This window comes from Pristiophorus japonicus, chromosome 19 (genome assembly GCF_044704955.1).
Source record: "Pristiophorus japonicus isolate sPriJap1 chromosome 19, sPriJap1.hap1, whole genome shotgun sequence".
Classification (NCBI taxonomy): domain Eukaryota; kingdom Metazoa; phylum Chordata; class Chondrichthyes; family Pristiophoridae; genus Pristiophorus; species Pristiophorus japonicus.
The window spans coordinates 44,955,050-44,982,883 of record NC_091995.1 but is presented as its reverse complement, the minus strand read 5'-3'; the positions used below and the strand labels follow the sequence as shown (position 1 = coordinate 44,982,883).

General features: G+C 49.1%; 1 protein-coding gene across 1 annotated transcript; it reads left to right on the top strand.

The window, feature by feature from the left end:
• Window positions 1-9,715: 9,715 nt before the first annotated feature.
• LOC139230200 (major histocompatibility complex class I-related gene protein-like) lies at window positions 9,716-27,307 on the top strand. Its single transcript, XM_070862040.1, has 5 exons — window positions 9,716-9,767; window positions 10,931-11,194; window positions 15,551-15,826; window positions 17,651-17,923; window positions 26,922-27,307. Exons 1-5 carry the CDS (start codon window positions 9,716-9,718, stop codon window positions 27,305-27,307), a joined length of 1,251 nt encoding a protein of 416 aa, XP_070718141.1.
• The last annotated feature ends 527 nt before the right edge of the window (window positions 27,308-27,834 follow it).

Here is a 27,834-nt window from a genome sequence, read left to right as displayed (position 1 = left end):
GATTCACCAGACTGATTCCCGGGATGGTGGGACTGACTTATCAAGAAAGACTGGATCAACTGGGCTTGTATTCATTGGAGTTCAGAAGAATGAGAGGGGACCTCATAGAAACGTTTAAAATTCTGACGGGTTTTGACAGGTTAGATGCAGGAAGAATGTACCCAATGTTGGGGAAGTCCAGAACGAGGGGTCACAGTCTAAGGATAAGGGGTAAGCCATTTAGGACCGAGATGAGGAGAAACTTCTTCACCCAGAGAGTGGTGAACCTGTGGAATTCTCTACCACAGAAAGTAGTTGAGGCCAATTCACTAAATATATTCAAAAGGGAGTTAGATGAAGTCCTTACTACTCGGGGGATCAAGGGGTATGGCCAGAAAGCAGGAAGAGGGTACTGAAGTTGCATGTTCTGCCATGAACTCATTGAATGGCGGTGCAGGCTAGAAAGGCTGAATGGCCTACACCTGCACCTATTTTCTATGTTTCTATGCCAAATTTTTGCCCACTCACTTAGCCTCTTGCATGTTTTTTGTGTCCTACTCACACATTGCTCCTCCTCCCATCTTTGTATCACCAGCAAACTTGGTTTCGTTACACTCGGTCCCTTCATCCAAGTCGCTAATATCGATTGTAAATAGTTGGGTTCCCAGCACTGATCCCTGTGGCACCCCATTAGTTACTGATTGCCAACCCGAGAATGAACCATTTATCCTGACTCTCGGTTTTCTGTTAATTAGCCAATCCTCTCTCCATGCTAACATATTACCCCCAACTTTTATCTTGTGCAGTAATCTTTTATGTGGCAACTTGTCAAATGCCTTTTGGAAGTCCAAATACACCACATCCACTGCTTCCCCTTTATCCACCCTGTTCGTTACATCCTCAAAGAATTCTAGCAAATTTGTCAAACATGACTTCCCCTTCATAAATCCATGCTGACTCTGCCTGACTGAATTATGCTTTTCAAAATGTCCTGCTAGTGCTTCTTTAATAATGGACTCCAACGTTTTCCCAATCACAGATGTTAGGCTAACTGGTTTATAGTTTCCTGCTTTTTGTCTGCCTCTTTTTTTAAATAGGAGCATTAAATTTGCAGCTTTACAATGTGTTGGGACCTGCCCAGAATCCAGGGAATTTTGGTAAATTATAACCAGTGCATCCACTATCCCTGCCGCTACTTCTCTTAAGACCCTAGGATGCAAGCCATCAGGTCCAGGGGACTTATCTGCCTTTAGGCCCATTATCTTACTGAGTACCGCCTCCTTAGTGATTGTGATTATGTTAAGTTCCTCCCCCGTTTAGGCCCTTGAAATATCCACTGTTGGGATATTTTTAGTGTCCTCTACCATAAAGACTGATACAAAATATTTTTCAGAGTTTCTGCCATCTTCATGTTCCCTATTACTAATTCCCCGGTCTCGTCCTCTAAGGGACCAAAATTTACTTTAGCCACTCTTTTCCTTTTTATATACCTGTAGAAACTCTTACTATCTGTTTTTATATTTTGTGCTAGTTTACTTTCATAGTCTATCTTCCCTTTCTGAATCATTTTTTTAGTCATTCTTTGCTGGTTATTAAAAGCTTTCCAATCTTCTGTCCTCCCACTTGTTTTGAGCACTTTGTATGCCCTTGTTTTTAATTAGATACCATCCTTTAGTTCTTTAGTTAGCCACAGATGGCTATCTTTTCTTTTACACCCTTTTCTCCTCACTGGAATATATTTTTCTTGAGAGTTATGAAATATCTCCTTAAATGTACGCCATTGTTCATCAATCGTCCTGCACTTTAATCTATTTTCCCAGTCCACTTTAGCCAACTCTCCCCTCATACCTTTGTAGTCTCCTTTATTTAAGCTTACTACGCTGGTTTGAGATCCAATTTTCTCGCCCTCCATCTGAATTTGAAATTCAACCACGCTATGATCACTCATTCCAAGGGGATCCTTTACCAGGAGATTGGTTATTAATCCTGTCTCATTACACAGGACCAGAGCTAAGATAGCCTGCCCCTGGTTGGTTCTGTTACATACTGCTCAAGGAACCCATCCCTTATGCACTTTATGGAATCTTCCTCAAGGCTACCCTGACCAATTTGATTTGACCAATCAATATGGAGGTTAAAATCACCCATGATTATTGCTGTTCCCTTTTTACAAGCCCCCACTATTTCTTGGTTCACCCTCTCCCCCCAGAATTCCCTGCAGCCGCTCAGTGACATCCTTGACCCTGGCACCAGGGAGGCAACATACCATCCTGGAGTCTGTCTGCAGCCGCAGAAACGCCTGCCTGCTCCCCTGACTATTGAATACCCTACCGCTATAGCTCTTTCATTCTTCTACCTCCCCGCCCTGTGCAGCTGAGCCACCCGTGGTGCCGTGGATTTGGCTCTGGCTGCACTCCCCAGAGGCACCATTGTCCTCACCGGTTCTCAGAACAGAGTACCAATTGGGGAGTGACATGGACTCAGGATACTCCTGCACAACTTGTCTTGTCCTCCTCTTCTGTCCAGCAGTCACCATTGGCCAGAAACTTAACTGGACCAGCCACATAAATACTGTGGCTACAAGAGCGGGTCAGAGGCTGGGCATTCTGTGGTGAGTGACTCACATGCTGACTCCCCAAAGCCTTTCCACAAATCAGGAGTTTGCCTGTATGAGTGCAGCTCCGAAAACACTCAAGAAGCTCGGTACCATTAAGGACAAAGCAACCCACTTGATTGGCACCCCATCCACTACCCTAAACATTCTCTCCTTTCACCACCGATGTACCGTAGCTGCAGTGTGTACCATCTACAAGATGCATTGCAGCAATTCACCAATGTTTCTTCGACAGCACCTCCCAAACACGTGACCTCTACCACCTAGAATGAGAAGGGCAGCAGGTGCATGGGAACACCACCAGCTACAAGTTCCCCTCCGAGTCACACACCATCCTGACTTGGAAATATATCGCCATTCCTTCATCATCACTGGGTGAAAATCCTGGAACTCCCTCCCCAACAGCACTGTGGTAGTACCTTCACCTCACGGACTGGAGCGGGTCCAGAAGACGGTTCACCGCCACCTACTCAAGGGCAATTAAGGATGTGCAATAAATGCTGGTCTTGCCAGTGATGCCTGAATCACATGAACGAATACATTTTTTATATTTTTAAATTTTCAGCTGACCCCCAGCCCCAAAAGCATTTTGTGGGAGCGAGTTCCAGAATTCCACGACCCTTTGTGTGAAGATGTGTTTCCTGGCTACACCCCTGAACAGCCTGTAATGTATGCACCTGGGAGTATGCTCACAGGTTAGCCCATCACGTGATGTTCACAAGACTCAATAAAACCCCAGCCAGTTGGGTACAGGGGATCCACGATGAGGCGGGTGGTAATGAGCCTGGTGGATGAACTAGTAATGTGTAGTGTGATTGTTAAACCTTTGCTAATAAACCAACTAGTTCTTAATAGCTATGTGTTGCCATGAATTCTTAAGCAAAGAACACATGAAGCAAATTCATTGCACAGCCTGACTCTAATTTTAAGATGATGTCCCCTTGTTGTGGATTCCACCCACCAGAGGAAATACTTTCTCTCCATCCACCCAATCAAATCCTTTCATCATCTGAATGTCAGCGCCCCTTAATCTACGATACTTAAGGGAAAACAAACCCAGTCTATGCAACCTGTCCTCATATGTTAACCCTTTCAGCCCTGGTATCAAACTATTTCACAAAATTAATGATGTTTCCTGCATTAGGCCAGTGACTAAACTTCAAAAGTACATCATTGACTGTGAAGCTTTGGGATGTCCTGAGGTCGTGAAAGGCGCTATATGAATGTAAATTGTTTCCAAACCGTATTGTGCTACTTCAGCAGGGTGACACTGAGGTGGAAGCAGATTCGAACCCTGCCCCCCGGCCCCGCCTTCACCTCACAGAAACACCGTGGACTTTGGCACTGTCCAATGTGCTGCTCAGGCCCCAGAATGACTTTTATTTCTGAGCAAACACTGCCCGTTAATTATAGTCTCTGAGTGAGGCAAGGCCGGAGTGAACTCTGTGTCCCATTATGGGGGAGAATTAGCTGCTGACTCTTCAATACTTCAGCTGGTGCCACAGGCAATAATACTGACTGTGTTGTTGGTGTGACTGAATTAGAATAAATCGGCATATCGGAAGATGCCACTGCATCAAGCTGTGCTAGGAGAATCAGGGTGAGGAATTTTCCAATTATATCTGCTTCCCAGCTTCCATATCCCAACATCCCTCTCCATTATAAATAACTGCTCCAAATCGCCCCCTTTGCTCCTGTGGTGATGATGATAAATTTATGCCCTCCGGTTACTGACTCACCAAACAATGAGAAGTGTTGATTCTCTTTACTTGACCAAACCCTGAGAGTTTGGAGCCCTCTATCAGCTCCCCTCGACCTTCTCTGTTCCAGTGAAAATAATCCCAGTCTGTCCTCATAACACAACCCGCTCACACCCAGGGATCACCCAAGAAAATCTCTTCCACACCTTCTCCATGATCTTGACATCCCTCTGAACAAACGGTGTCCAACATTGGACACAATGTTCGAACTGTGATCTTTGTAATTCTCTGCCCTCGAGGGCTGTGGATGGCCAGTCGATGAGTATATTCAAGACAGAGATCGATAGATTCTTGGGCTCGAAGGGAGTCAAGGGATAGGATGGGAAAGTGGAATTGATTTAGAAGATCGGCCATGATCTTATTGAATGGCAGAGCAGGCCCGAGGGGTCGTATGGCGTACTCCTGCACTGTTGGAGGTGCCATCTTTCGGATGAGAGGTTAAACCAAGGTCCTGTCTGCCCTCTCAGGTGGACATGAAAGATTCCATGGCACTATTTTGAAGAAGAGCATGGAGTTTTCCCCGGTGTCATGGCCAAGATTTATCCTTCAACCAGCATCACTAAATCACATAATCTGATCATTATTAAATTGCTGTTTGTGGGAGCTTGCTGTGCGCAAATTGGCTGCCGCGTTTCCTACATTACAGCAGTGACTACACTAACGTTGGCGTCCTCGATCAGGCCAACATCCCCAGCATCGAAACACTGACCACACTCGACCAGCTCCGTTGGGCGGGCCACATTGTTCGCATGCCTGACACAAGACTCCCAAAGCAAGCGCTCTACTCGGAACTCCTACATGGCAAGCAAGCCCAAGGTGGGCAGAGGAAACATTACAAGAACACCCTCAAAGCCTCCTTGATAAAATGCAACATCCCCACCGACACCTGAGAATCCCTGGCCAAAGACCGCCCTAAGTGGAGGAAGTGCATCCGGGAGGGTGCTGAGCACCTCGAGTCTCGTCGTCGAGAGCATGCAGAAATCAAGCGCAGGCAGCGGAAGGAGCATGTGGAAAACCAGTCCCACCACACCTTCCCTCAACAACTGTCTGTCCCACCTGTGACAGAGACTGTAATTCCCATATTGGACTGTTCAGCCACCTGAGAACTCACTTTTAGAGCGGAAGCAAGTCTTCCTCGATTTCGAGGGACTGCCTATGATGATGATGTTGACACTCCAAACAGAACTTAATTGCCTGTAAAGCCTTTTGGGATGTCCCAAGGCACGATACAAATGGCTGCGTCTAGTTGTACGAACTGAAATTCAACCGTTTCTCTGATTGGCTCTCCATTTTCACATGACCTATTGCTGATTGGTCCCCTTGGAGGATAAGCCATACCCTGAAGTTCCCCCGGAATATGTAACTGGAACCGCCCAGCCCAAGTTCTGAGTGACTTTCCAAGTTGTAATTCGATCCATTTTCACTTCATAAGCCACCGAGAATCAATCTCCCCAAAAGCCACCAAGTTCCAGCCGAAATTCATTACCCCAGTGTAAGTGTATCCCTCCACCAGCTGAAACATAGAAACATAGAAAATAGGTGCAGGAGTAGGCCCTTCGGCCCTTCGAGCCTGCACCACCATTCAATAAGATCTTGGCTGATCATTCCCTCAGTACCCCTTTCCTGCTTTCTCTCCATATCCCTTGATCCCTTTAGTTGTAAGGGCCATATCTAACTCCCTCTTGAATATATCCAATGAACTGGCATCAACAACTCTCTGCAGTAGGGAATTCGAAAGGTTAACAACTCTCTGAGTGAAGAAGTTTCTCCTCATCTCAGTCCTAAATGGCTTACCCCTTATCCTTAGACTATGTTCCCTGGTTCTGGACTTCCCCAACATTGGGAACATTCTTCCTGCATCTAACCTGTCCAGTTCCATCAGAATTTTATGCGTTTCTATGAGATCCCCTTTCATCCTTCTAAACTCCAGTGAATACAGGCCCAGTCGATCCAGTCTCTCCTCATATGTCAGTCCTGCCATCCCGGGAATCAGTCTGGTGAACCTTTGCTGCACTCCCTCAATAACAAGAACATCCTTCCTCAGATTAGGAAACCAAAACTGAACACAATATTCCAGGTGAGGTCTCACTAAGGCCCTGTACAACTGCAGTAAGACCTCCCTGCTCCTGTACTCAAATCCCCTAGCTATGAAGGCCAACATACCAATTGCCTTCTTCACCGCCTACTGTTCCTGCATTCCAACTTTCAATGACTGCTATACCATGAATCCCAGGTCTCGTTGCATCTCCCCTTTTCCTCATCTGCCGCCATTCAGATAATATTCTGCCTTCGTGTTTTTGCCACCAAAGTGGATAACCTCACATTTATCCACATTATACTGCATCTGCCATGCATTTGTCCACTCATCTAACCTGTCGAAGTCACCCTGCAGCCTCTTAGCATCCTCCTCACAGCTCACACCGCCACCCAGCTCATCTGCAAACTTGGAATATTACACTCAATTCCTTCATCTATATTGTAAATAGCTGAGGTCCCAGCGCTGAGCCCTGCGGCACCCCACTAGTCACGCCTGCCATTCTGGAAAGGATCCGTTTATCCCGACTCTCTGCTTCCTGTCTGCCAACCAGTTCTCTATCCATGTCAGTACATTACCCCCAATACCATGTGCTTTGATTTTGCACACCAATCTCTTGTGTGGGACCTTGTCAAAAGCCTTTTGAAAGTCCAAATACACTGTGGTTCTCCCTTGTCCACTCTATCAGTTACATCCTCAAAAAATTCTAAAAGATTTGTCAAGCATGATTCTCTTTTCATAAAGCCATGCTGACTTGGACCGATCCTGTCTCTGCTTTCCAAATGTGCTGCTATTTCATCTTTAATAATTGATTCCAACATTTTCTCCACTACTGATCTCTCCCTCCTTTCTTCAAAAGTGGTGTTACATTAGCTACCCTCCAGTCCATAGGAACTGATCCAGAGTCGATAGACTGTTGGAAAATGATCACCAATGCATCCACTATTTCTCGGGCCACTTCCTTAAGTACTCTGGGATGCAGACTATTAGGCCCCGGGGATTTATCGGCCTTCAATCCCATCAATTTCCCCAACACAATTTCCCACCTAATAAGGATTTCCTTCAGTTCCTCCTTCTCATGAGACCCTCGGTCCTCTAGTATTTCCGGAAAGTTATTTGTGTCTTCCTTCATGAAGACAGAACCTAAGTATTTGTTTAACTGGTCCGCCATTTCTTTGTTTCCCATTATAAATTTCCTTACATCAGCACATGTGCTGCCTCGCACAGCTGAAGTCCATTACCCCAGCGTAAGTGCATCCCTCTGCCAGCAGAAGACCCTTACCCAAGAACAACTGCTGTCTCCCACAGCCAAAGTCCCTCTTTATCCCAGCATAAGTGCATTCCCCTTACACCAGTGTAAGTGCATCACTCCCCCAGCCTAAGTCCCTTACCCCAGTGCAACGGCATGACCCCACCCCACCTCCTCTGTAACCGCCACAGATGTGTGTGGATTGTTAACAGGTTTATTGGGTATGAAGTGTTAGTGTCGTGACTTCAGGATTTCATCCACTCCAACGATGTCGGGTGTGGGCGTAAAGGAGATTGGAAGAACATGATTTGTCTTCTCTGAGTTCCTTCTCTCCTCCCCCACCCTGTCTCTCCCTCAAACAGGCTTTCGTCCTATCCTCCCCGCAAGCAGGCTCTCTCTCTCTTCCCCACCCCCGTCCCAAAGAGACCAGCTAGGAGCTCGGGGCTGCGGGGGGCTCTGGACTGCGGGGGGCTCGCGGCTGCGGGGGGCTCGGGGCTGCGGGGGCTCGGGGCTGGGGGGCTCAGGGCTCGGGGCTCAGGGCTGTAGGGGACTCGGGGCTGGGGTGGGGGCTCGAGGCTCGGGCTGCAAGGGGCTCAGGGGGCTCGGGCTGCGGGGCTCCTGCTGTGGGGGGCTCGGGGCTGTGGGGGGGGAGCTCAGGGCTCGGGGCTCAGGGCTGTAGGGGACTCGGGGCTGAGGGTGGGGCTCGAGGCTCGGGCTGCAAGGGGCTCAGGGGGCTCGGGCTGTGGGGCTCCTGCTGTGGGGGGCTCGGGGCTGCAGGCGGCTCTGGGCTCGGGGCCTGGGGCGCTCGGGGCTGTGGGCTCGGGGGGGCTCGGGGCTGCGGGTGCTTGGGGCTTGGGGCTGCGGGGGGCTCGGGGCTGCGGGGGGCTTGTGACTGCGGGGGACTCGGGGTTGTGTGTGGCTCGGGGTTGCGGGAGGCTCGGGGCACTCGGGGCTCGGGGCTGCGGGGGCTCTGGGAGCTCGCGGGGGCTCGGGGCTGTGGGCTCGGGCGGGCTCGGAACTCGGGGGGCTCAAGGCCTGGGAGGCTTGAGGATGCGGGGGGCTCGGGGCTGCGGGGGGCTCGGGGCTGGTGGGGGGCTCGGGGCCTGGGGGCTCGGGGCTGCGGGGGGGCTTGGGGTTCGGGGCTGCGGGGGGCTCGCGGCTGCAGGGGGCTCGGGACTGCAGGGGGCTCGGGACTGCAGGGGGCTCAGGGCTGGTGTGGGGCTCATGGCTGCAGGGGGCTTGGGGCTGCAGGGGGCTCAGGGCTGGTGTGGGGCTCAGGGCTGCGGGGGGCTCGGGGCTGCGGGGGGCTCGGTGCTGCGGGCCTGTGGGGGGCTCGGGGCTGGGGGGAGCTCGGGGCTGCGGGAGGCTTGGGGCTCCTGGCTGCGGGGGTCTCGGAGCTGTGGGGCCCCAGGGCTCGGGGCTGCGGGGGGCTCAGAGCTGCGGTGGGCTCGGAGCTGCGGGGGGCTCGGGGCTGCGTGGGGCTCAGGGTTGCGGGCGGTTCGGGGCTCAGGGGGTTCTGGGTCTTGGTGGATGCGTGGAGGATGCGTTCGGTTGCTCCGGCCTGGGAGCTATTGCCGGATGAATCGGAGGCAACGTGGTGTTGGATCGGGGCCGGGGGGGTTGTGGGTGGCGTGGGGAATGGGAGAGGAGGGCATATGCGCAGAAAAAGGTGAATGGGAATTGAGCTGGGGTGGGGGTTGGCGGGGGCGGAGTTGGTTATATTTTTCCCAACTCTCGCTTCTGGGCATGCTTCGGGAGACTTAGTACAAATAGTTACTCCACTAAAATATGCCATTGAAATACAGAAGGTGTAAATAGGGGCGATGGTTTAGTGCTAATAAAGGGCTGGGCCTCAGTGTGACCCCCTGCTGTTATAGGCAGACTGCAGACTCCACTCCCTGGTAACCAGTGACCTGAACAAGTCCTTTCAGTCTCACTGGATCGGGTTACCAGATCTGCTGCACCTGAGCACCAATAAGTAGCTTCAGGCCAGAGTGGTGTTGAAAAGCACAAGAGATTAAATTCCTGTTACAGCAGCTTCTCTCCTGGTTAATCAGTGTCTCGGATGCCTTTAGAACATGCTGCTTGTTACTTTACTGAATGTTTACTGTGTGCCCACAGTCTCCTCTGGTAAGCAATTCAAACAGTTTCTATCTGTGGGCAGTATTTGAGGGGACCCCGAGACTGAGAGTATCACAAGATAGTGCTGAGCGATCCCTGGGCATGGAGTATTTCATTGCCTTGGGTGTGTGTGAGCGATTCAGGGTCAGGATAATCCCTGTTCAGGGGAGGGGTCACTGTCAGAAGTTGTGTTACAGATATGTTTGTAAAGTCTTTGATCAGAGCAGTTCTCTTATGGACTGACAATTATTGTCAAGGCGCGCACACAAAGAATAGGCATTTGGGTGTGAAGTATTAGAGCTCTACCTCAGAAGGGAAGTGAAGGGACAGGGAAGGGGAGGGGAAGGAAGGGAAAGGGAAAGGGAGAGGAATGGGAAAGGGAAGGGAAATGAAGGCTTGGAAATGGGACAGGGAAAGGGTAGGGAAGGGAAGGGGAATGGGGAAGGAAATGGGGAAAGGGAAGGGGAAAGGGGAAAGGGATAAGCGGGAGGGTAAGGGGAGAGGGAAAAGGGAAAGAAAAGGTTAGGAAGGGGTTCCATATCCCAACATCCCTCTCCATTATAAATAACTGCTCCAAATCACCCCCTTTGCTCCTGTGGTGATGATGATAAATTTATGCCCTCCGGTTACTGACTCACCAAACAGTGAGAAGTGTTGATTCTCGACTTGATCAAACCCTGAGAGTTTGGAGCCCTCTATTAGCTCCCCTCGACCTTCTCTGTTCCAGTGAAAATAATCCCAGTCTGTCCTCATAACACAACCCGCTCACACCCGGGGATCACCCGAGAAAATCTCTTCCGCACCTTCTCCATGACCTTGACATTCCTCTGAACAAACAGTGTCCAACATTGGACACAATGTTCTAACTGTGATCTTTGTAATTCTCTACCCTAGAGGGCTGTGGATGGCCAGTCGATGAGTATATTCAAGACAGAGATCGATAGATTCTTGGGCACTCGGAGAATCAAGGGACGTGGGAGGGACAGTTGAGTTGAGGTAGAAGATCAGCCATGATCTTATTGAATGGCGGAGCAGGCTCGAGGGCCGTATGACCTACTCCTGCTCCTAATTCTTATGTTCGAATCAGTTTTAGCATCAACCACTGCTAATTCCACTTTGAGTTACTTTACAATCTGCGGCATTTTTGAGACTGGTTTCTGTTTGTGATCTAGCAGATTATCACATCCTGGCATTTTACTACCTCCTGAACCATGGCCGGGCCGAGCTGCCCGAGTACAGTTTTGTGGCGATGCTGGATGACTATCAGATCGCGTATTTCGACAGCACGTTGCAGCGGACTGTGCCCAGACAGCGGTGGATGGCCAACTCCTTCCAGAGGGATCACTGGGACGCCATGGCTATCACAATGGCGGGCTTCCACGGCCTGGTCAAAGGAAACGCCGAGATATTTTACCGCCAGCGCCAGGGTGCCTCGAGTAAGTGACCTGACAGACGGTGCAGCGACCCTGTGACAGTAGGAAGGGATTTGTATCGATACGGAGCCTTACGTGTCTCTCAGAAACGGCCCGCACCACCTCACACCCAATAACTGACTTGGAATTAGCTGCCGATTGTCCCTTTCTGGGAGCAGCAAGGCAGGCATTTGGTGCACAGCAAATAGCAATGAGATGAATGATTTGTTCATCTGCTTTTGTTGGTGTGCATTGAACTGTGTAATGAAACTAGGAACAATCCTTGGTAAGTTTTATTTATTTTCAACTCAACAGACAGACGGGGCCTCGAATTAATGTTTCATCTAAAAGATGGCATCTTCGACACTCCAGCACTTCCTCAGTACTGCCTGTCCGAGAGTGCAGCGCTCCCTCAGTACTGCCCCTCCGACAGTGCGGCACTCCCTCAGTACTGCCCCTTCGACAGTGCAGTGGAGCTCCCTCAGTTCTGCCCCTCCGACAGTGCAGCACTCCCTCAGTACTGCCCCTCCGACAGTGCAGCACGCCCTCAGTACTGCTCCTTCGAAAGTGCAGCGGAGCTCCCTCAGTTCTGCCCCTCCCACAGTGCAGTACTCTCTCAGTACTGCCCCTCTGACAGTGCAGCACTCCATCAGTACTGCTGCTCCGACAGTGCAGGAATCCCTCAGTACTGACCCTGCAATAGTGCAGCGCTCCCTCAGTACTGCCTGTTTGAAAGTGCAGAGCTCCCTCAGTACTGCCCCTCCAACAGTGCAGCACTCCCTCAGTACTGCACCTTCGACAGTGCAGCGGAGCTCCCTCAGTTCGGCCCCCCGCACAGTGCAGTGCTCTCTCAGTACTGCCCCTCTGACAGTGTAGCACTCCCTCAGTACTGCCCCTCCGACAGTGTAGCACTCCCTCAGCACAGCCTGTCCAAGAGTGCAGTGCTCTCTCAGTACTGCCCCTCCAACAGTGCAGCACTCCCTCAGTACTGCCCCTCTGACAGTGCAGCACTCCCTCAGTACTGCCCCTCCCACAGTGCAGCGCTCCCTCAGTACTGTCAGACAGAAACACCGTCTTGGCACGGTGAACCCATCAGCTTCTTCTCCCTCCCATAATCGTACAATCTCCTGGGAGAGACAAAGTAAAAAGAGGAAAGAACTGTCGGCCAATTAGGAAACATAGAAACACAGAAACATTGAAAATAGGAGCAGAAGTAGGCCATTCGACCCTTCGAGTCTGCACCGCCATTCAATATGATCATGGCTGATCTTCTATCTCAACACCTTATTCCTGCTTTCTCCCCATGCCCCTTGATGCCTTTTGTTTCTAGAAATCTATCTATCTCCCTCTTAAATATATTCACTGACTTGGCCTCCACAGCCTTCTGTGGTAGCGAATTCCACAGGTTCACCACCCTCTGAGTGAAAACATTTCTCCTCATCTCAGTCCTAAATTTCCTACCCCGTATCCTGAGACTGTGACCCTTTGTTCTAGACTTCCCAGCCAGGGGAAACATTCTCCCTGCATCCAGTCTATCCAACCAAGTCAGAATTTTATACGTTTCAATGAGATCCCCTCTCATTCTTCTAAACTCTAGTGAATACAGGCCGAGTCGACCCAATCTCTCCTCATACGACAGTCCTACCATCCCAGGAATCAGTCTGGTGAACCTTCGCTGCACTCCCTCTATGGCAAATATATCCTTTCTTCGGTAAGGAAGCAAAATCTCTGGGAAATTCCGCTCTGTCCCCCGCAGGGAATCGAGGAAGGTGCAGGAGACACCTGTGGCTGACATCACTGGTGCCTGTTAACCCCAGCCACCTTCTATATCGGCCAGCTCCCTTTGCAACACTTGCAGCCTATTCCCACACTCACTGCAGGTCCTGGCAACATGTTCCCGAGATCGATGACTCTGTGAAAAGGTGTACCTCCTGGCATCTAACCTACTGCTAAGGTTAAAGTTGAGCAGAGCGGAACATGAATAGAACCTCAATGTGACACAACTGCTTCACAACACAGGAACCGGAGGAGCCCATTCAGCCCCTCGAGTTTGCTCCACCACTCAACTAGATCACGGCTGATCTGTACCTCAATCCATTTCCTCACCTTTGCTCCCTACCCCTCACTACCCTTACCGAACACAAATCGATCTATCTCAGTTTTATAAGCTCCAATTGACCTCCAGCATCCACAGGCTTTTGGGGGAGAGATTTCCAGATTTCTAGCACCCTTTGTGTGAAGAAGTGCTTCCTGATCTGACTTCTAGATGACGTAGCTGTAACTTTAAGATAATGCCAAACTGTTCTTGATTTCCCCACCCAGGGCTGGATTAAGGGCCCGATCGGCCTGGGGCAAACTGATCCAAATGGGCCTATAGTTATGTTTGTTCATGATCATTACATTACGTGTATATGATTCACAGGGTTGGGGGGAAAAAATATTCGCATGGATAGAGGATTGACTAACTAACAGAAAACAGAGAATCAGGATAAATGGGTCATTTTCCAGTTGGCAAAAGTAACTAGTGGGGTGCTGCAGGGATCAGTCCTGGGTCCTCAACTATTTACAATCTATATTAATGACTTAGATGAAGGGACCGAGTATAATGTAGCCAAGTTAGCTGATGATACAAAGGTGGGTGACAAAGCAAATTGTGAGGAGGACACAAAAAATCTGCAAACGGGATATAGACAGGCTAAGTGAATAGGCAAAGATTTGTCAAATGGAGTGTAATGTGGGAAAATGTGAGGTTATCCACTTTGGCAGAAATAATAGAAAAGCAAATTATAATTTAAATGGAAAAAAATTGCAAAGTGCTGCAATACAGAGAGGCCTGAGTGTTCTTGTACATGAAACACATAAAGTTAGTATGAAGGTAGAGCAGGTGATCAGGAAGGCAAATGGAATGTTGGTCTTTATTGCAAGGGGGATGGAGTATAAAAGCAGAGAAGTCCTACTACAGCTGTACAGGGTATTGGTGAGGCCACACCTGGAGTACTGTGTGCAGTTTTGGTCTCCGTATTTAAGGAAGGATATACTTGCATTGGAGGCTGTTCAGAGAAGGTTCACGAGGTTGATTCCAGAAATGAGAGGTTGACTTATAAGATCGGTTGAGTAGATTGGGTCTATACTCATTGGAATGAGAGGTGATCTTATCGAAACATATAAAATAATGAGGGGGCTCACAAGGTGGATGCAGAAAGAATGTTTCCACTCATAGGGGAAACTAAAACTAAGGGGGCATAGTCTCAGAGTAAGGGGCCGCCCATTTAAAACTGAGATGGGGAGGAATTTCTTCTCTCAGAGGGTTGTAAATCTATGGAATTCTATGCCCCAGAGAGCTGTGGAGGCTGCGTCACGGAATATATTTAAGGCAGAGATAGACAGAGTTTTGAGCAATAAGGGAGTAAAGGGTTATTGGGAACAGGCGGGGAAGTGGAGCTGAGTCCATGATCAGATCAGCCATGATCTTATTGAATGGCAGAGCAGGCTCGAGGGGCCAAATGGCCTACTCCTGTTCTTATTTCTTGTGCTCTTATAGTCTGTATCCGTAGATTTACAACTCTCTGAGAGAAGAAATTTCTCCCCATCTCAGTTTTAAATGGGTGGCCCCTTACTCTGAGACTATGCCCCCCTAGTTTTAGTTTCCCCTATGAGTGGAAACATCCTCTCTGCATCCACCTTGTGAGCCCCCTCATTATTTTATATGTTTCGATAAGATCACCTCTCATTCTTCTTAATTCCAATGAGTATAGGCCCAATCTACTCAACCGATCTTATAAGTCAACCCCTTATTTCTGGAATCAACCTCGTGAACCTTCTCTGAACAGCCTCCAATGCAAGTATATCCTTCCTTAAATATGGAGAGCAAAACTGCACACAGTACTCCAGGTGTGGCCTCACCAATACGCTGTACAGCTGCAGTAGGACTTCTCTGCTTTTATACTGCATCCCCCTTAGTAGGTATATATTCTGGTTCTGGTAACATTGCAATACTGTGCTAGATTCCTATACATATATGCAAATTTCTCTCAATTTGGTGGGCCTATGTTCTTTGGTGGGCATGGGGCTGTAGCCCCATCCGCCCCATGGTTAATCCACCCCTACCCCCACCAGATGATATTGGTTCTCCCTAAACCTCTCCACCTCTCTCTCCTCCTTTAAGACGCTCCTGAAAACCTACCCCATCATCCATGCTTTTGGTCATCTGCCCTAGTAACTCCTTATATGGCTCAGTGTCAGATCTTGTTTGATAACATTCCTGTGAGGCGCCCTGGGATTATGATGTTAAAGGTGCTATATAAATGCAAGTTGTTGGATCTACCCGATTGAATCTTTTTTCACACTGTAAATTGATTTGAGTATTAATTTTCCCCCCAGGTGTTTTCTTTGTCCAGGGAATGTGTGGCTGTGAGGTGATGGATGATAATTCCACAGACGGGTTTATAAAGTTGGGATATGGTGGGGAGGATGCGTATGTTTTTGACAAGGACACAACGAGTTGGATGGCGCTGAATCCAGAGTTCCGGGCATTAGCAGAGCGCTGGAATGCCAACTCCTTCATGAACAAGTACTTCAAGGCTCTGTTGGAGAAGGACTGCGTGAAATGGCTGCTGACATACGTCGAGTGTGGGCGAGGAGCACTGCAGAGGAGAGGTACGTTGTGGGACCGGCGACTAGAGGGAGTGCTCCCGACAGCTCAGGTGGGGAGTGTGATACAGACCGGGTTTTTATTTCCGGGTCTATCCCGAGCCAGCTGTTCTTGGACAGGGTAGCAGTAAAGTGGCACTGCAACTTGCTTCGAGGCAGCGGGTGGGGGGGCGGGGGTGGTGCAGGAATTCAGGCAGGTGACCTGAATCCGATTATTTACCCGATAAGTAAGTAAAATCTACGCCGACACTCCAGTGCAGTGCTGAGGGAATGGCTGCACTGTCAGAGGTGCCGTCTTTCAGATGAGACATTAAACCGAGGCCCTGTCTGCCCTCTCAGGTGGATGTAAAAGATCCCATGGCACTATTTCGAAGAAGAACAGAGGAGTCACCCGTGGTGTCCTGGGGCCAATATTTATCACTCAATCAACATCATTAAACAGATTATCTGGGTCATTATCACATTGTTGTTTCTGGGAGCTTGCTGCGTGCAAACTGGCTGCCGCGTTTCCCATATTACAATAGTGACTACACTCCAAAAGTACTTCATTGGCTGTAAAGTGCTTAGAGACATCTGGTGGTCATTAGAGGCGCTATACAAATGCAAGTCTTTCTTCCTTTCAGCCACCTTGGCTGGAAAGTGCATGCATGTTGACATCGGGTGAGGATAGGATTAGACTAAGCTGTAATACCCCCTTAGTTGAATAGCTTCCTCACTGTGTAGGCCCACTCGTGAACACTGGGTACTTGTGTGTGGTACAAGAGTGTGGCTTTACATAGAATTACATCGAATGTACAGCATAGGAAGAGGTCATTCGGCTCAACTGGTCGATGCTGGCGATTATGCTCCACTCGAGCCTCCTCCCACCCCAGTTCAGCATATCCTTCATTCTTTTCTCCCTCACCTGCTTAGCCAGCGTCCCTCTAAAAGTATTTGTGTTATTTGCCTCAACTACTCCCTCTGGTAGCGGGTTCCACATTCTCACCACTCTCTGGGTAAAGAGGTTCTCCTGAATTCCCTATTGTATTTATTAGTGACTATCTTATATTGATGGCCCCTAGTTCTGGTCTTCCCCACAATTGGGAACATTCTCTCTGCATCGACTCTATCAAAACCCTTCATAATGTTAAGGACCTCACCCCTCAGCCTTCTCTTGTTCTCTTTCCTCGTGCTGTATCTCAGCATCAGTCACCTGCCTCCAGCGAAGAAAGTTGATGGTGGGTGGGTGGGGGAAAAAAAGGAACAAATAGTGAACTTCTCACTAATACAAACACAAAATACCACAGAATCATAGAAATTTATAGCACGGAAGGAGGCCATTTCAGCCCATCGTGTCCGCGTCGGCCGACCAACAGCTATCCAGCCGAATCCCATTTCCCAGCTCTTGGTCCGCAGCCTTGTAGGTTACGGCATTTCAAGTGCACACCCATGTATCTTTTAAATGTGGTGAGGGTTTCTGCCTTGACCGCCCTTTCAGGCAGTGAGTTCCAGACCCCAACCACCCTCTGGGTGAAGAAATTTCCCCTCAAATTCCCTCTAAACCTTCCCCCAATTACTTTTATTCTATGCCCCCTGGTTGTTTACCCCTCTGCCACTCTATCCAGGCCCCTCATATGTTTATACACCTCAATCAGGTCTCCCCTCAGCCTCCTCTGCTCCAAAGAAAACAGACCCAGTATCTCCAATCTTTCCATGGATGCGGAACTAAAAAGAGAAAAGGCTGGAAATACTCAGCAGCATCTGCGGAGAGGGAAACAGAGGTAACCTTGCAGGTCGCTGACCTTTGACCCGAACCCGTCACTGATTTTAGTCTTTGTTTAACTCTCTCAGCCACCCCTGAGGTGTTCATTGGGGAGAGGAGCAACAGGGAGCAAGTGCTGAGGCTCTCCTGCCTTGTGACGGGCTTTTACCCACGGCCTATCGATGTGACGTGGCTGAGGAATGGTCAGGAGGTGCCCGACGTTGAAACCAGCGACCTGCTGCCCAACCAGGAGGAGACGTATCGGGTGATGAAAACCATTGAGCTAAGTGGAGACGACGGGGAGAGATACTCCTGTCACATCGAGCACGCCAGCCTCCTTCAGGGGCTCGATGTCCCCTGGGGTAAGTGGCAGCTGGAGGGGGCTGTGTTACTAGGGCAGGAGACACGGTTTTGAACTAATGAAGGAGCGGGGTGGTGGGGGGATTCAGGAAAGAGTAAAAGGCCATAGAAAAAAGCAAATCAGGCACGAGGGTTTATTTCTAGAGGGATAGAATTGTAAAGTAGGGGAGTAGTGCTAAACCTGTATCGAACCTTGGTTAGACCACACTGGGAGTACTTCACACAGTTCTGGTCACCATATTATAAAAAGGATATAGAGGCACTGGAGAGGGTGCAGAGAAGATTTACAAGGATGATACCAGAAATGCGAGGGTATACATTTCAGGAAAGGATGAACAGGCTGGGTCCGTTTTCGCTTGAAAAAAGGCGGCTGAGGGGTGATCCAATAGAGGTCTTTAAAATTATGAAAGGTTTTGATAGAGTAGACAGAGAGAATATTTCCACTTGTGGGGAAGACCATAACTAGATACGATCAATATAAGATAGTCAGCAAGAAATCCAATAGAGAATTCAGAAGAAAAGTATTTACCCAAAGCGAGGTGAGAATGTGGAACTCACTACCACAGGGAGTGGTTGAAGCGAATAGTACAGTTGTATTTAAGGGGAGATTAGACAAGCATTTGAGGGAGAAGGGAATAGAGGGTTACGCTGATAGATTAAGGTGAGGAAAGACGGGAGGAGGCTCAAGTGGAGCATAAATGCCGGCATGGAGTGGTTGGGCCGAATGGCCTGTTTCTGTGTTGTATATCCCATGTAATCCAATGTAAATTTAAAAGCAGCAAGGGAAATATCAAGGGTCTAGAGCAGAGCAGAGTTTTGGGTAAAAATAAGCAGAGTGAGTGAGGAAGGGACAGAGAGAGTAGCAAAGGTAATAGGGCATCAGTGACTAAGGTGGCTTCAGGGAAAAATAGAAAAAAAAGCTAAAGGCACTATATCTGAATGCCCGAAGCATTCGCAACAAAATAGATGAATTATTAGCGGAGGTAGAAATTAATAGGTTTCATCTAATAGCCATTACGGAGACGTGGTTGCAAAGTGACCAAGGTTGGGAACTAAATATTCCAGGATACTTAACTTTTCAAAGAGATAGGCAAAATGGAAAAGGAGGAGGGGGTAGCACTGATAATAAAGGATAGTATAAAGACAACCGAGAGAAAGGATCTTAGCTGGGAAAATCATAGAAACATAGAAAATAGGTGCAGGAGTAGGCCATTCGGCCCTTAAAGCCTGCACCGCCATTCAATGAGTTCATGGCTGAACATGCAACTTCAGTACCCCATTTCTGCTTTCTCGCCATACCCCTTGATCCCCCTAGTAGTAAGGACTTCATCAAACTCCTTTTTGAATATATTTAGTGAATTGGCCTCAACAACTTTCTGTGGTAGAGAATTCCACAGGTTCACCACTCTCTGGGTGAAGAAATTCCTCCTCATCTCGGTCCTAAATGGCTTCCCCCTTATCCTTAGACTGTGTCCCCTGGTTCTGGACTTCCCCAACATTGGGAACATTCTTCCTGCATCTAACCTGTCTAACCCCGTCAGAATTTTAAACGTTTCTAATAGGTCCCCTCTCATTCTTCTGAACTCCAGTGAATGCAAGCCCAGTTGATCCAGTCTTTCTTGATAGGTCAGTCCCGCCATCCCGGGAATCAGTCTGGTGAACCTTCGCTGCACTCCCTCAATAGCAAGAATGTCCTTCCTCAGGTTAGGAGACCAAAACTGTACACAATACTCCAGGTGTGGCCTCACCAAGACCCTGTACAACTGTAGCAACACCTCCCTGCTCCTATACTCAAATCTCCTCGCTATGAAGGCCAACATGCCATTTGCTTTCTTAACCGCCTGCTGTACCTGCATGCCAACCTTCAATGACTGATGTACCATGACACCCAGGTCTCTTTGCACCTCCCCTTTTCCTAATCTGTCACCATTCAGATAATAGTTTGTCTCTCTGTTTTTACCACCGAAGTGGATAACCTCACATTTATCCACATTATACTTCATCTGCCATGCATTTGCCCACTCACCTAACCTATCCAAGTCGCTCTGCAGCCTTATAGCATCCTCCTCGCAGCTCACACTGCCACCCAACTTAGTGTCATCCGCAAATTTGGAGATACTACATTTAATCCCCTCGTCTAAATCATTAATGTACAGTGTAAACAGCTGGGGCCGCAGCACAGAACCTTGCGGTACCCCACTAGTCACTGCCTGCCATTCTGAAAAGTAACCATTTACTCCTACTCTTTGCTTTCTGTCTGACAACCAGTTCTCAATCCATGTCAGCATACTACCCCCAATCCCATGTGCTTTAACTTTGCACATTAATCTCTTGTGTGGGACCTTGTCGAAAGCCTTCTGAAAGTCCAAATATACCACATCAACTGGTTCTCCCTTGTCCACTCTACTGGAAACATCCTCAAAAAATTCCAGAAGATTTGTCAAGCATGATTTCTCTTTCACAAATCCATGCTGACTTGGACCTATCATGTCACCTCTTTCCAAATGCACTGCTATGACATCCTTAATAATTGATTCCATCATTTTACCCACTACCGATGTCAGGCTGACCGGTCTATAATTCCCTGTTATCTCTCTCCCTCCTTTTTTAAAAAGTGGGGTTACATTGGCTACCCTCCACTCCATAGGAACTGATCCAGAGTCAATGGAATGTTGGAAAATGACTGTCATTGCATCCACTATTTCCAAGGCCACTCCTTAAGTACTCTGGGATGCAGTCCATCAGGCCCTGGGGATTTATCGGCCTTCAATCCCATCAATTTCCCCAACACAATTTCCCGATTAATAAGGATTTCCCTCAGTTCCTCCTCCTTACTAGACCCTCCGACCCTTTTTATATCCGGAAGGTTGTTTGTGTCCTCTTTAGTGAATACCGAACCAAAGTACTTGTTCAATTGGTCCGCCATTTCTTTGTTCCCTGTTATGACTTCCCCTGATTCTGACTGCAGGGGACCTACGTTTGTCTTTACTAACCTTTTTCTCTTTACATATCTATCGAAACTTTTGCAATCCGTCTTAATGTTCCCTGCAAGCTTCTTCTCGTACTCCATTTTCCCTGCCCTAATCAAACCCTTTGTCCTCCTCTGCTGAGTTCTAAATTTCTCCCAGTCCCCGGGTTCGCTGCTATTTCTGGTTAATTTGTATGCCACTTCCTTGGCTTTAATACTATTCCTGATTTCCCTTGATAGCCACGGTTGAGCCACCTTCCCTTTTTTATTTTTACGCCAGACAGGAATGTACAATTGTTGTAGTTCATCCATGTGGTGTCTAAATATATGCCATTGCCCATCCACAGTCAACCCCTTAAGTATCATTCGCCAATCTATCCTAGCCAAGAAGTAGAATCAGTTTGGGTGGAGCTAAGAAACATGAGGAAACATTGGGTGGGAGTTGTTCATAGGCCCCCAAACAGTAGTGGTAATGTAGGGCACAGTATTAATCAGGGAATTAGAGGTGCATATAACAAGGGTAATACAGTAAGCATGGGGGACTTTAATCTACATGCAGACTGGACAAACCAAATTTGCAGTAATAATGTGGAGGTCGAGCTCATGGAATGTAAACAAAATAGTTTTCTAGATCAGTATGTTGAGGAGCCAAGTAGGGAACAGATCTAGTATTGTCCAATGAGAAAGGTTTCATTAATAACATTGAAGTAAAGGAGACCTCAGGGAAGAGTGACCTTAATATGAAAAAGGAAAGAAACATAAAAACATAAGAAATAGGAGCAGGAGTAGGCCATCTGACACCTCGAGGCCGCTCCGCCATTTAATAAGATCATGGCTGATCTGATCATGGACTCAGCTCCACTTTCCTGCCCGCTCCACATAACCCTTTATTCCTATCGCCCAAAAATCTGTCTATCTCCGTCTTAAATATATTTGATGACGCAGCCTCCCCAGCTCTCTGGGGCAGAGAATTCCACAGATTTACAACCGTCTGAGAGAAGAAATTCCTCCTCATCTCAGTTTTAAATGGGCGGCCACTTATTCTGAGACTATGTCCCCTCGTTTTAGTTTCCCCTGTGAGTGGAATTATCCTCTCTGCATCCACCTTGTGAGCCCTCTCATTATCTTATATGTTTCGATAAGATCACCTCTCATTCTTCTGAACTCGAATGTGTATCGGCCCAATCTACTCAACCTATCCACATGTCAAGCCCCTCATCTCCAGAATCAACCTAGTGAACCTTCTCTGAACAACCTCCAATGAAAGTATATCCTTCCTTAAATACGGAGACCAAAACTGCATGCCGTGCTCTAGGTATGGCCTCACCAATACCCTGTACAGTTGTAGTAGGACTTCTCTGCTTTTATACTCTATCCCTCTTGCAATAAAGGCCAACTTTCCATTTGCCTTTCTGATCACTTGCTGTACCTGCATACTAACCATTGCTAACCTCTGGACTGCAGCACTTTGCAATTTTTCTCCATTTAAATTATAATTTGCTTTTCTATTTTTTTTGCCACCTTACATTTTCCCACATTATACTCCATCTGCCAAATTTTTTCCCACTCACTTAGCCTGTCTATATCCCTTTGCAGATTATTTGTGTCCTCCTCACAATTTTCTTTCCCACCCATCTTTGTATCTCGGCCTCTTTGTCCAACTCATTATTGATCTTCCAGAATTCCCGAGAACAGTCCCCAAGGATTGGAACATAGCAAACGTAACCCCCGCACCCCCGCCAGACTCTCTCTCCCCCTCCCCCCAGTCTCTCTCTCTCTCTCCCTCCCCCCAGTCTCTCTCTCTCCCCCTCCCCTCCAGACTCTCTCTCTCCCCCTCCCCTCCAGACTCTCTCTCTCTCCATCCCTCCCACCTCAAGCTCTCTCTTCCTCCCACCTCAAGCTCTCTCTCCCCCTGCCCCCAGACTCTCTCCCTCCCTTCCCCCCCACCGACTCTGTCTCCCCCCTCCCCCCAGACGCTCTCTCCCTCCCTCCCATCCCAGGCTCTCTCTCACCCGCCCCACTCCCCTCCCAGATGCTATCTCTCGCTCTCTCCCTTCCTCCCACCCCAGACTCTTTCTCTTCCCTCCCACCCCCGCCCCCATTTCTAGGCTCTCTCTTCCCTGCCCCCCCGCTCTCGGCCGCCCGCTCGGGCCGGGGCTGCTCAGCGCTCGGGGCCACTCGGGTCGGGGCCGCTCGGGGGTCGGGGACGCTCGGGTCGGGGTCGCTCGGGTCGGGGCCGCTCAGGTGTCGGGGCCGCTCGGGTCGGGGTTGCTCAGGGGTCGGGGCCACTCGGGTCGGGGCCGCTCAGGGGTAGGGGCCGCTCGGGTGTCGGGGCCGCTCGTGCCGGGGTCGCTCGGGTCGGGGCCGCTCAGGTGTCGGGGCCGCTCGGGGGTCGGGGTTGCTCAGGGGTCGGGGCCACTCGGGTCGGGGCCGCTCAGGGGTAGGGGCCGCTCGGGTGTCGGGGCCGCTCGAGTCGGGGCCGCTCGGGGGTCGGGGCCGCTCGGGGGTCGGGGCCGCTCGTGCCGGGGCCGATCGGGTCGGGGCCGCTCGAGTCGGGGCCGCTCGGGGGTCGGGGCCGCTCGGGTCGGGTCTGCTCAGGGGTCGGGGCCGCTCGGGGGTCGGGGCCGCTCAGCGCTGGCGGCTGCTCGGAGGCTCGGCACTGTGGGAGGAGCAGGAGGCTCAGCGGGGGACTCGGGGGCCCAGGTCCGTCGGCAGGCTCGCGGAGGATCAGTAACACCGTGGTCGGAATGATTCAGGTTCGGGGCCGCACTTCCGGTCCGGGCGGGAGACATCGGGGGCGGAGTCTCGACAGATACATGCGCAGAAGGACAGAAAAAACGCAGTCCCTTTAATGAATGGGAAATTGTGTTTGACAAATCTGTTAGAATTTTTTGAAGATGTAACTGGTAGGATGGATAAGGGGGAACCAGTGGATGTGGTGTATTTGGATTTTCAAAAATCATTCGAAAAGGTGCCACACGTGGTTATTACACAAAATTAGGACTCATGGGATTGGGGGTAATATAATCGCGTGGATTGAGGATTGGTGAATGGACAGAAAACAGAGAGTTGGAATAAACGGAACTTTTTCTGGTTGGCAGACTGTAACTAGTTGGGGACCGCAAGGATCAGTGCTTGTGATACTCCTTGGAGCAGAGGATGCTGAGGGGACCCTCCGACAGTGCAGCACTCTCTCAGTACTGTCCCTCCGACAGTGCAGCACACCCTCAGTACTGCCCCTCCGACAACGCAGCACTCCCTCAGTACTTTCCCTCCGACAGTGCAGCACTCCCTCAGTACTGCCCCTCTGACAATGCAGCACTCCTTCAGTACTGATCTTCTGACAGTGCAGCACTCCACCAGTACTGCCCCTCCAACAGTGCAGCACTCCCTCAGTACTGCCCCTCCCACAGTGCAGCACTCCCTCAGTACCTCCCCTCCAACAGTGCAGCACTCCCTCAGTACTGACCCCCGATAGTGCAGCACTCCCTCAGTACTGCCCCTCCAACAGTGCAGCATTCTCACAGTACTGCCCCTCTCACAATGCAGCGCTCCCTCAGTACTGCTCTGAAGTGTCAGCCTAACTTTTTGTCCTTAAGTTTCTGGAGTGGACTTGAACCCACGAGCTTCTGACCTCTGCCTTGTGGACTAATTGATAAGAGATTTATTTCTCTGGTTTGTCAACAACTCTGTCACATGTGACTACTGGAATTGTAGAAGGCGAACTCGATGGTCTTGATGTCCAATGATTCCTATATTCCTACCTTCCTTCGTTGTGTGGCCTGGATTAGATGGGACACTTGTACAGGGTTCTGGCTTCTAACCATTATGCAGAAATCAGACACTTGCTGAAAGTGCTGGTGGTGATGACCTGCCCTCCTATCAATGACCTGCCAACATTCGCAGATTAGGCCACTTGGATAAAACACTGGAGGGTGGGCAGCACCTTGGAATCACCTCACAACAGGGAGCCAGTGCCTTCAGATCATATTTGGCCAATCAGGTGACTGACACATGTGGACACCCTGCCTCATCTCCAAACTGAGAAAGCCAGTTCGAGTTTCTGTTTGCCTACTGTGGAGTCTGCGCTCTCTCCCTGTAAGGACAGCTGCCACTTACCCACGTCCAGAGAGATTTGGTGCTGGTTACATAGAATTACAGAGAATGTACAGCACAGAAACGGGCCATTCGGCCCAACTGGTCCATGCCGGTGTTTATGCTCCACACGAGCCTCCTCCCACTCTACTGTATCTCACCCTATCAACATAGCCTTCTATTCCTTTCTCCCTCATGTACTTATCCAGCTTCCCCTTAAATGCATCTGTACTATTCGCCTCAACCACTCCATGTGGTAGTGAGTTCCACATTCTAACCACTCTCTGGATAAAGAAGTTTCTCCTGAATTCCTTAATGGATTTATTAGTGACTATATTTATTCATGGCCTCTAGTTTTGGACTCCCCCAGAAGTGGAAACATCTTCTCTATGTCTACCCTAACAAAACCCTTTAACATTTTGAAGACCTCTATCAGATCACCCCTCTGCCTTCTCTTTTCTAAAGTCAAAAGCCTCAGCCTGTTAAACCTCACCTGATTGGTATAATCTCTCAGTTCTGGTATCATTCTAGTAAACCTTTTTTTTGCACCTATAATTTTTATAATATGAAGACCAGAAATGTGGTTGACAGAGCAAAGGCTTAGGGAGCCCCAGTTCTGTGCAGGAGCACTGGTGGAGTTTAACCAGCTAAAGCCACACAGTCTAGCAGTACTGAGCACTGGTAAACTTCCTGTTGCTTGGCCAACCAGGGCAGTCTCACCAGTTAGGGCCTTGGTCTAATTGGGAAAAATGTCCACCCTCTGTGTCAGATCTACTCTTCGATCAGTCACCAGGCTGGCTGGTCGATGGCCATCAGGGCCTGGAGTGCGATGGACTCCCTGGTTGAGTTATCAGGTTACCGAGTCTACCACTGGCTAACCAGCTTCCACCACTAGGTTGTCATCTTGGAGCTACCTCGACCCAAAGAGGCCCCACGGAGCTCACTCCAAGCCAGAATCACTCACTGATGGTTAGACAACTGATTAACGTGGCCAGGAACTCTTGGGAGGTGAGGATTGGAACAATTCGGTGAGATGAACAAATGGATGTAAAAGAGCCACAGCACTCTTTGAAGAAGAGCAGGGGAGCTCTCCCTGGTATCCTGGGGCCAATATTTATCCCCCAACCAACATCACTAAAACAGATTATCTGGTCATTATTACATTGCTGTTTGTGGGAGCTTGCTGTGCGCACAATTAACTGTTGCATTTCCTACATTGCAAGAGTGACTGCACTTCAAAAGTACTTCATTGGCTGTAAAGTGCTTTGGGACATCCTGAGGTTATAAAAGTTGCTATATAAATGCAAATCTTTCTTTTTTCTTTCTTTCAAAAGCATATTTCCACCTCCCTTGTAAATATTTCACTGTGTTACACTGAGGATAAACCCCTTCAATTGCCCATATAACACAATTAGTAAATGGACTGCCCAATGTAGAATTAAGACATGCAGACCAGAGAGTCCCAGGTTTAACCCGGGGCCGGTGCTGAGTGGGAGTGTTTGAACTGGAGAGCCAGTCCTGTTCTTAAATAGAGAATGTACAACAGGGCATGTTAGAATGGCGGCGCAGAGAGGGTTACTACACAGGAGGCCATTTGGCCCGTTGTGTCCATGCTCCTTGCTAGAGTAATGCCAAACTAATCCCAATGCCTCGCTCTCTCCCCATTGCCCTGTGTCAATCCAAAACTAGTCTCACTGCCCACTCTCTCCATAGCCCTGTATCAATCCTAAACTAATCACACTGCCCTGCTCTCTCCCCATTGCCCTGTGTCAATCCAAAACTAAACTGAGTTTCTGAAAGACTCGACATAATCGAAGAATTTCTTTACAATCAAGCAGGTACAGAGCTAGTTCGCAACTTAATGAAGTACATAATGAAATCATACGGAAATTGTTATTGATCAATATTATTTTAAAGTACACTGTACATGTCTGCAGAGAGAGCATCACAAGGAGGCTTGAAGGTCAGGATTATGATTGCAGCAGCAGCCATCTCACTCAGTCTTCTTGCTATCATCGCTGGAATTGGCCTCTGGAGCAAGAGGCACAATGGCAAGACCAGCAGTAACAAGCAGAGACCGTCAGAGACCAGCAGAGACTGGCAGAAACCAGCAGAGACTGGCAGAAACCAGCAGAGACTGGCAGATACCAACAGAGATCATCAAAGACCAGCAGAGACTAACAGAGACCAGCAGAAACTAGCAGAGACTACAGGGACCATAAAAGACCAGCAGAGACTAACAGAAACTAACATAGACCAGCAGAGACTGGCAGAAACCGTCAAAGCCCAGCAGAGGCAAGCAGAGACTGGCAGAAACCTGTAGAGACTAACAGAGACCGGCAGAAACCAGCAGATACCAACAAACAAAGACCAGCCGATACCAACAGAGGCCCGCAGCGACCAACAAATACCAGCATGTTCAGGGGCGGATTAAGGAGGGGTCACGGGGGCAGATGGGGCAGTCTAGAGCGGGGCCCATACAGGGTGGGATTATGGGTAAGGATAAACAGTATTGACATGTGACGTAGCAAGAGCGAAGCCGCGAGGGCTCAGTGCATGTTATTCTCGACTCGATGTAAACAGACTCTAGATGCCCTTTTTCTAGAGATGCATTCTACACACAAAACGGGGGCGAAAAAAAGGAAAGAGCACCATCTACGTGAGGAGCAAAAGAGACGAGAAGTAGCTAAACTGCTTAAACTAGATAATTTTTTCTCACTAAAAACTCAAGATCATGAAGACGAAGGCCAAGACGACGCTGTGCAGTCAACTTCAACAACAAAACCACGAGTGGCACCAGACCCGGAGTTGGGCGACTTGGAGCTCCCAGTCCAAATGTTGAAGAAGATG

Excerpts from the sequence above, each read along its gene's own strand:
- LOC139230200 (XM_070862040.1), top strand. The coding sequence starts at position 9,716 with ATGCTGCTTGTTACTTTACTGAATGTTTACTGTGTGCCCACAGTCTCC. Across the intron at positions 9,768-10,930 it reads TGTGCCCACAGTCTCCTCTG|CAGATTATCACATCCTGGCA; the intron begins GTAAGCAATTCA and ends TTTGTGATCTAG. Across the intron at positions 15,827-17,650 it reads AGGAGCACTGCAGAGGAGAG|CCACCCCTGAGGTGTTCATT; the intron begins GTACGTTGTGGG and ends TAACTCTCTCAG.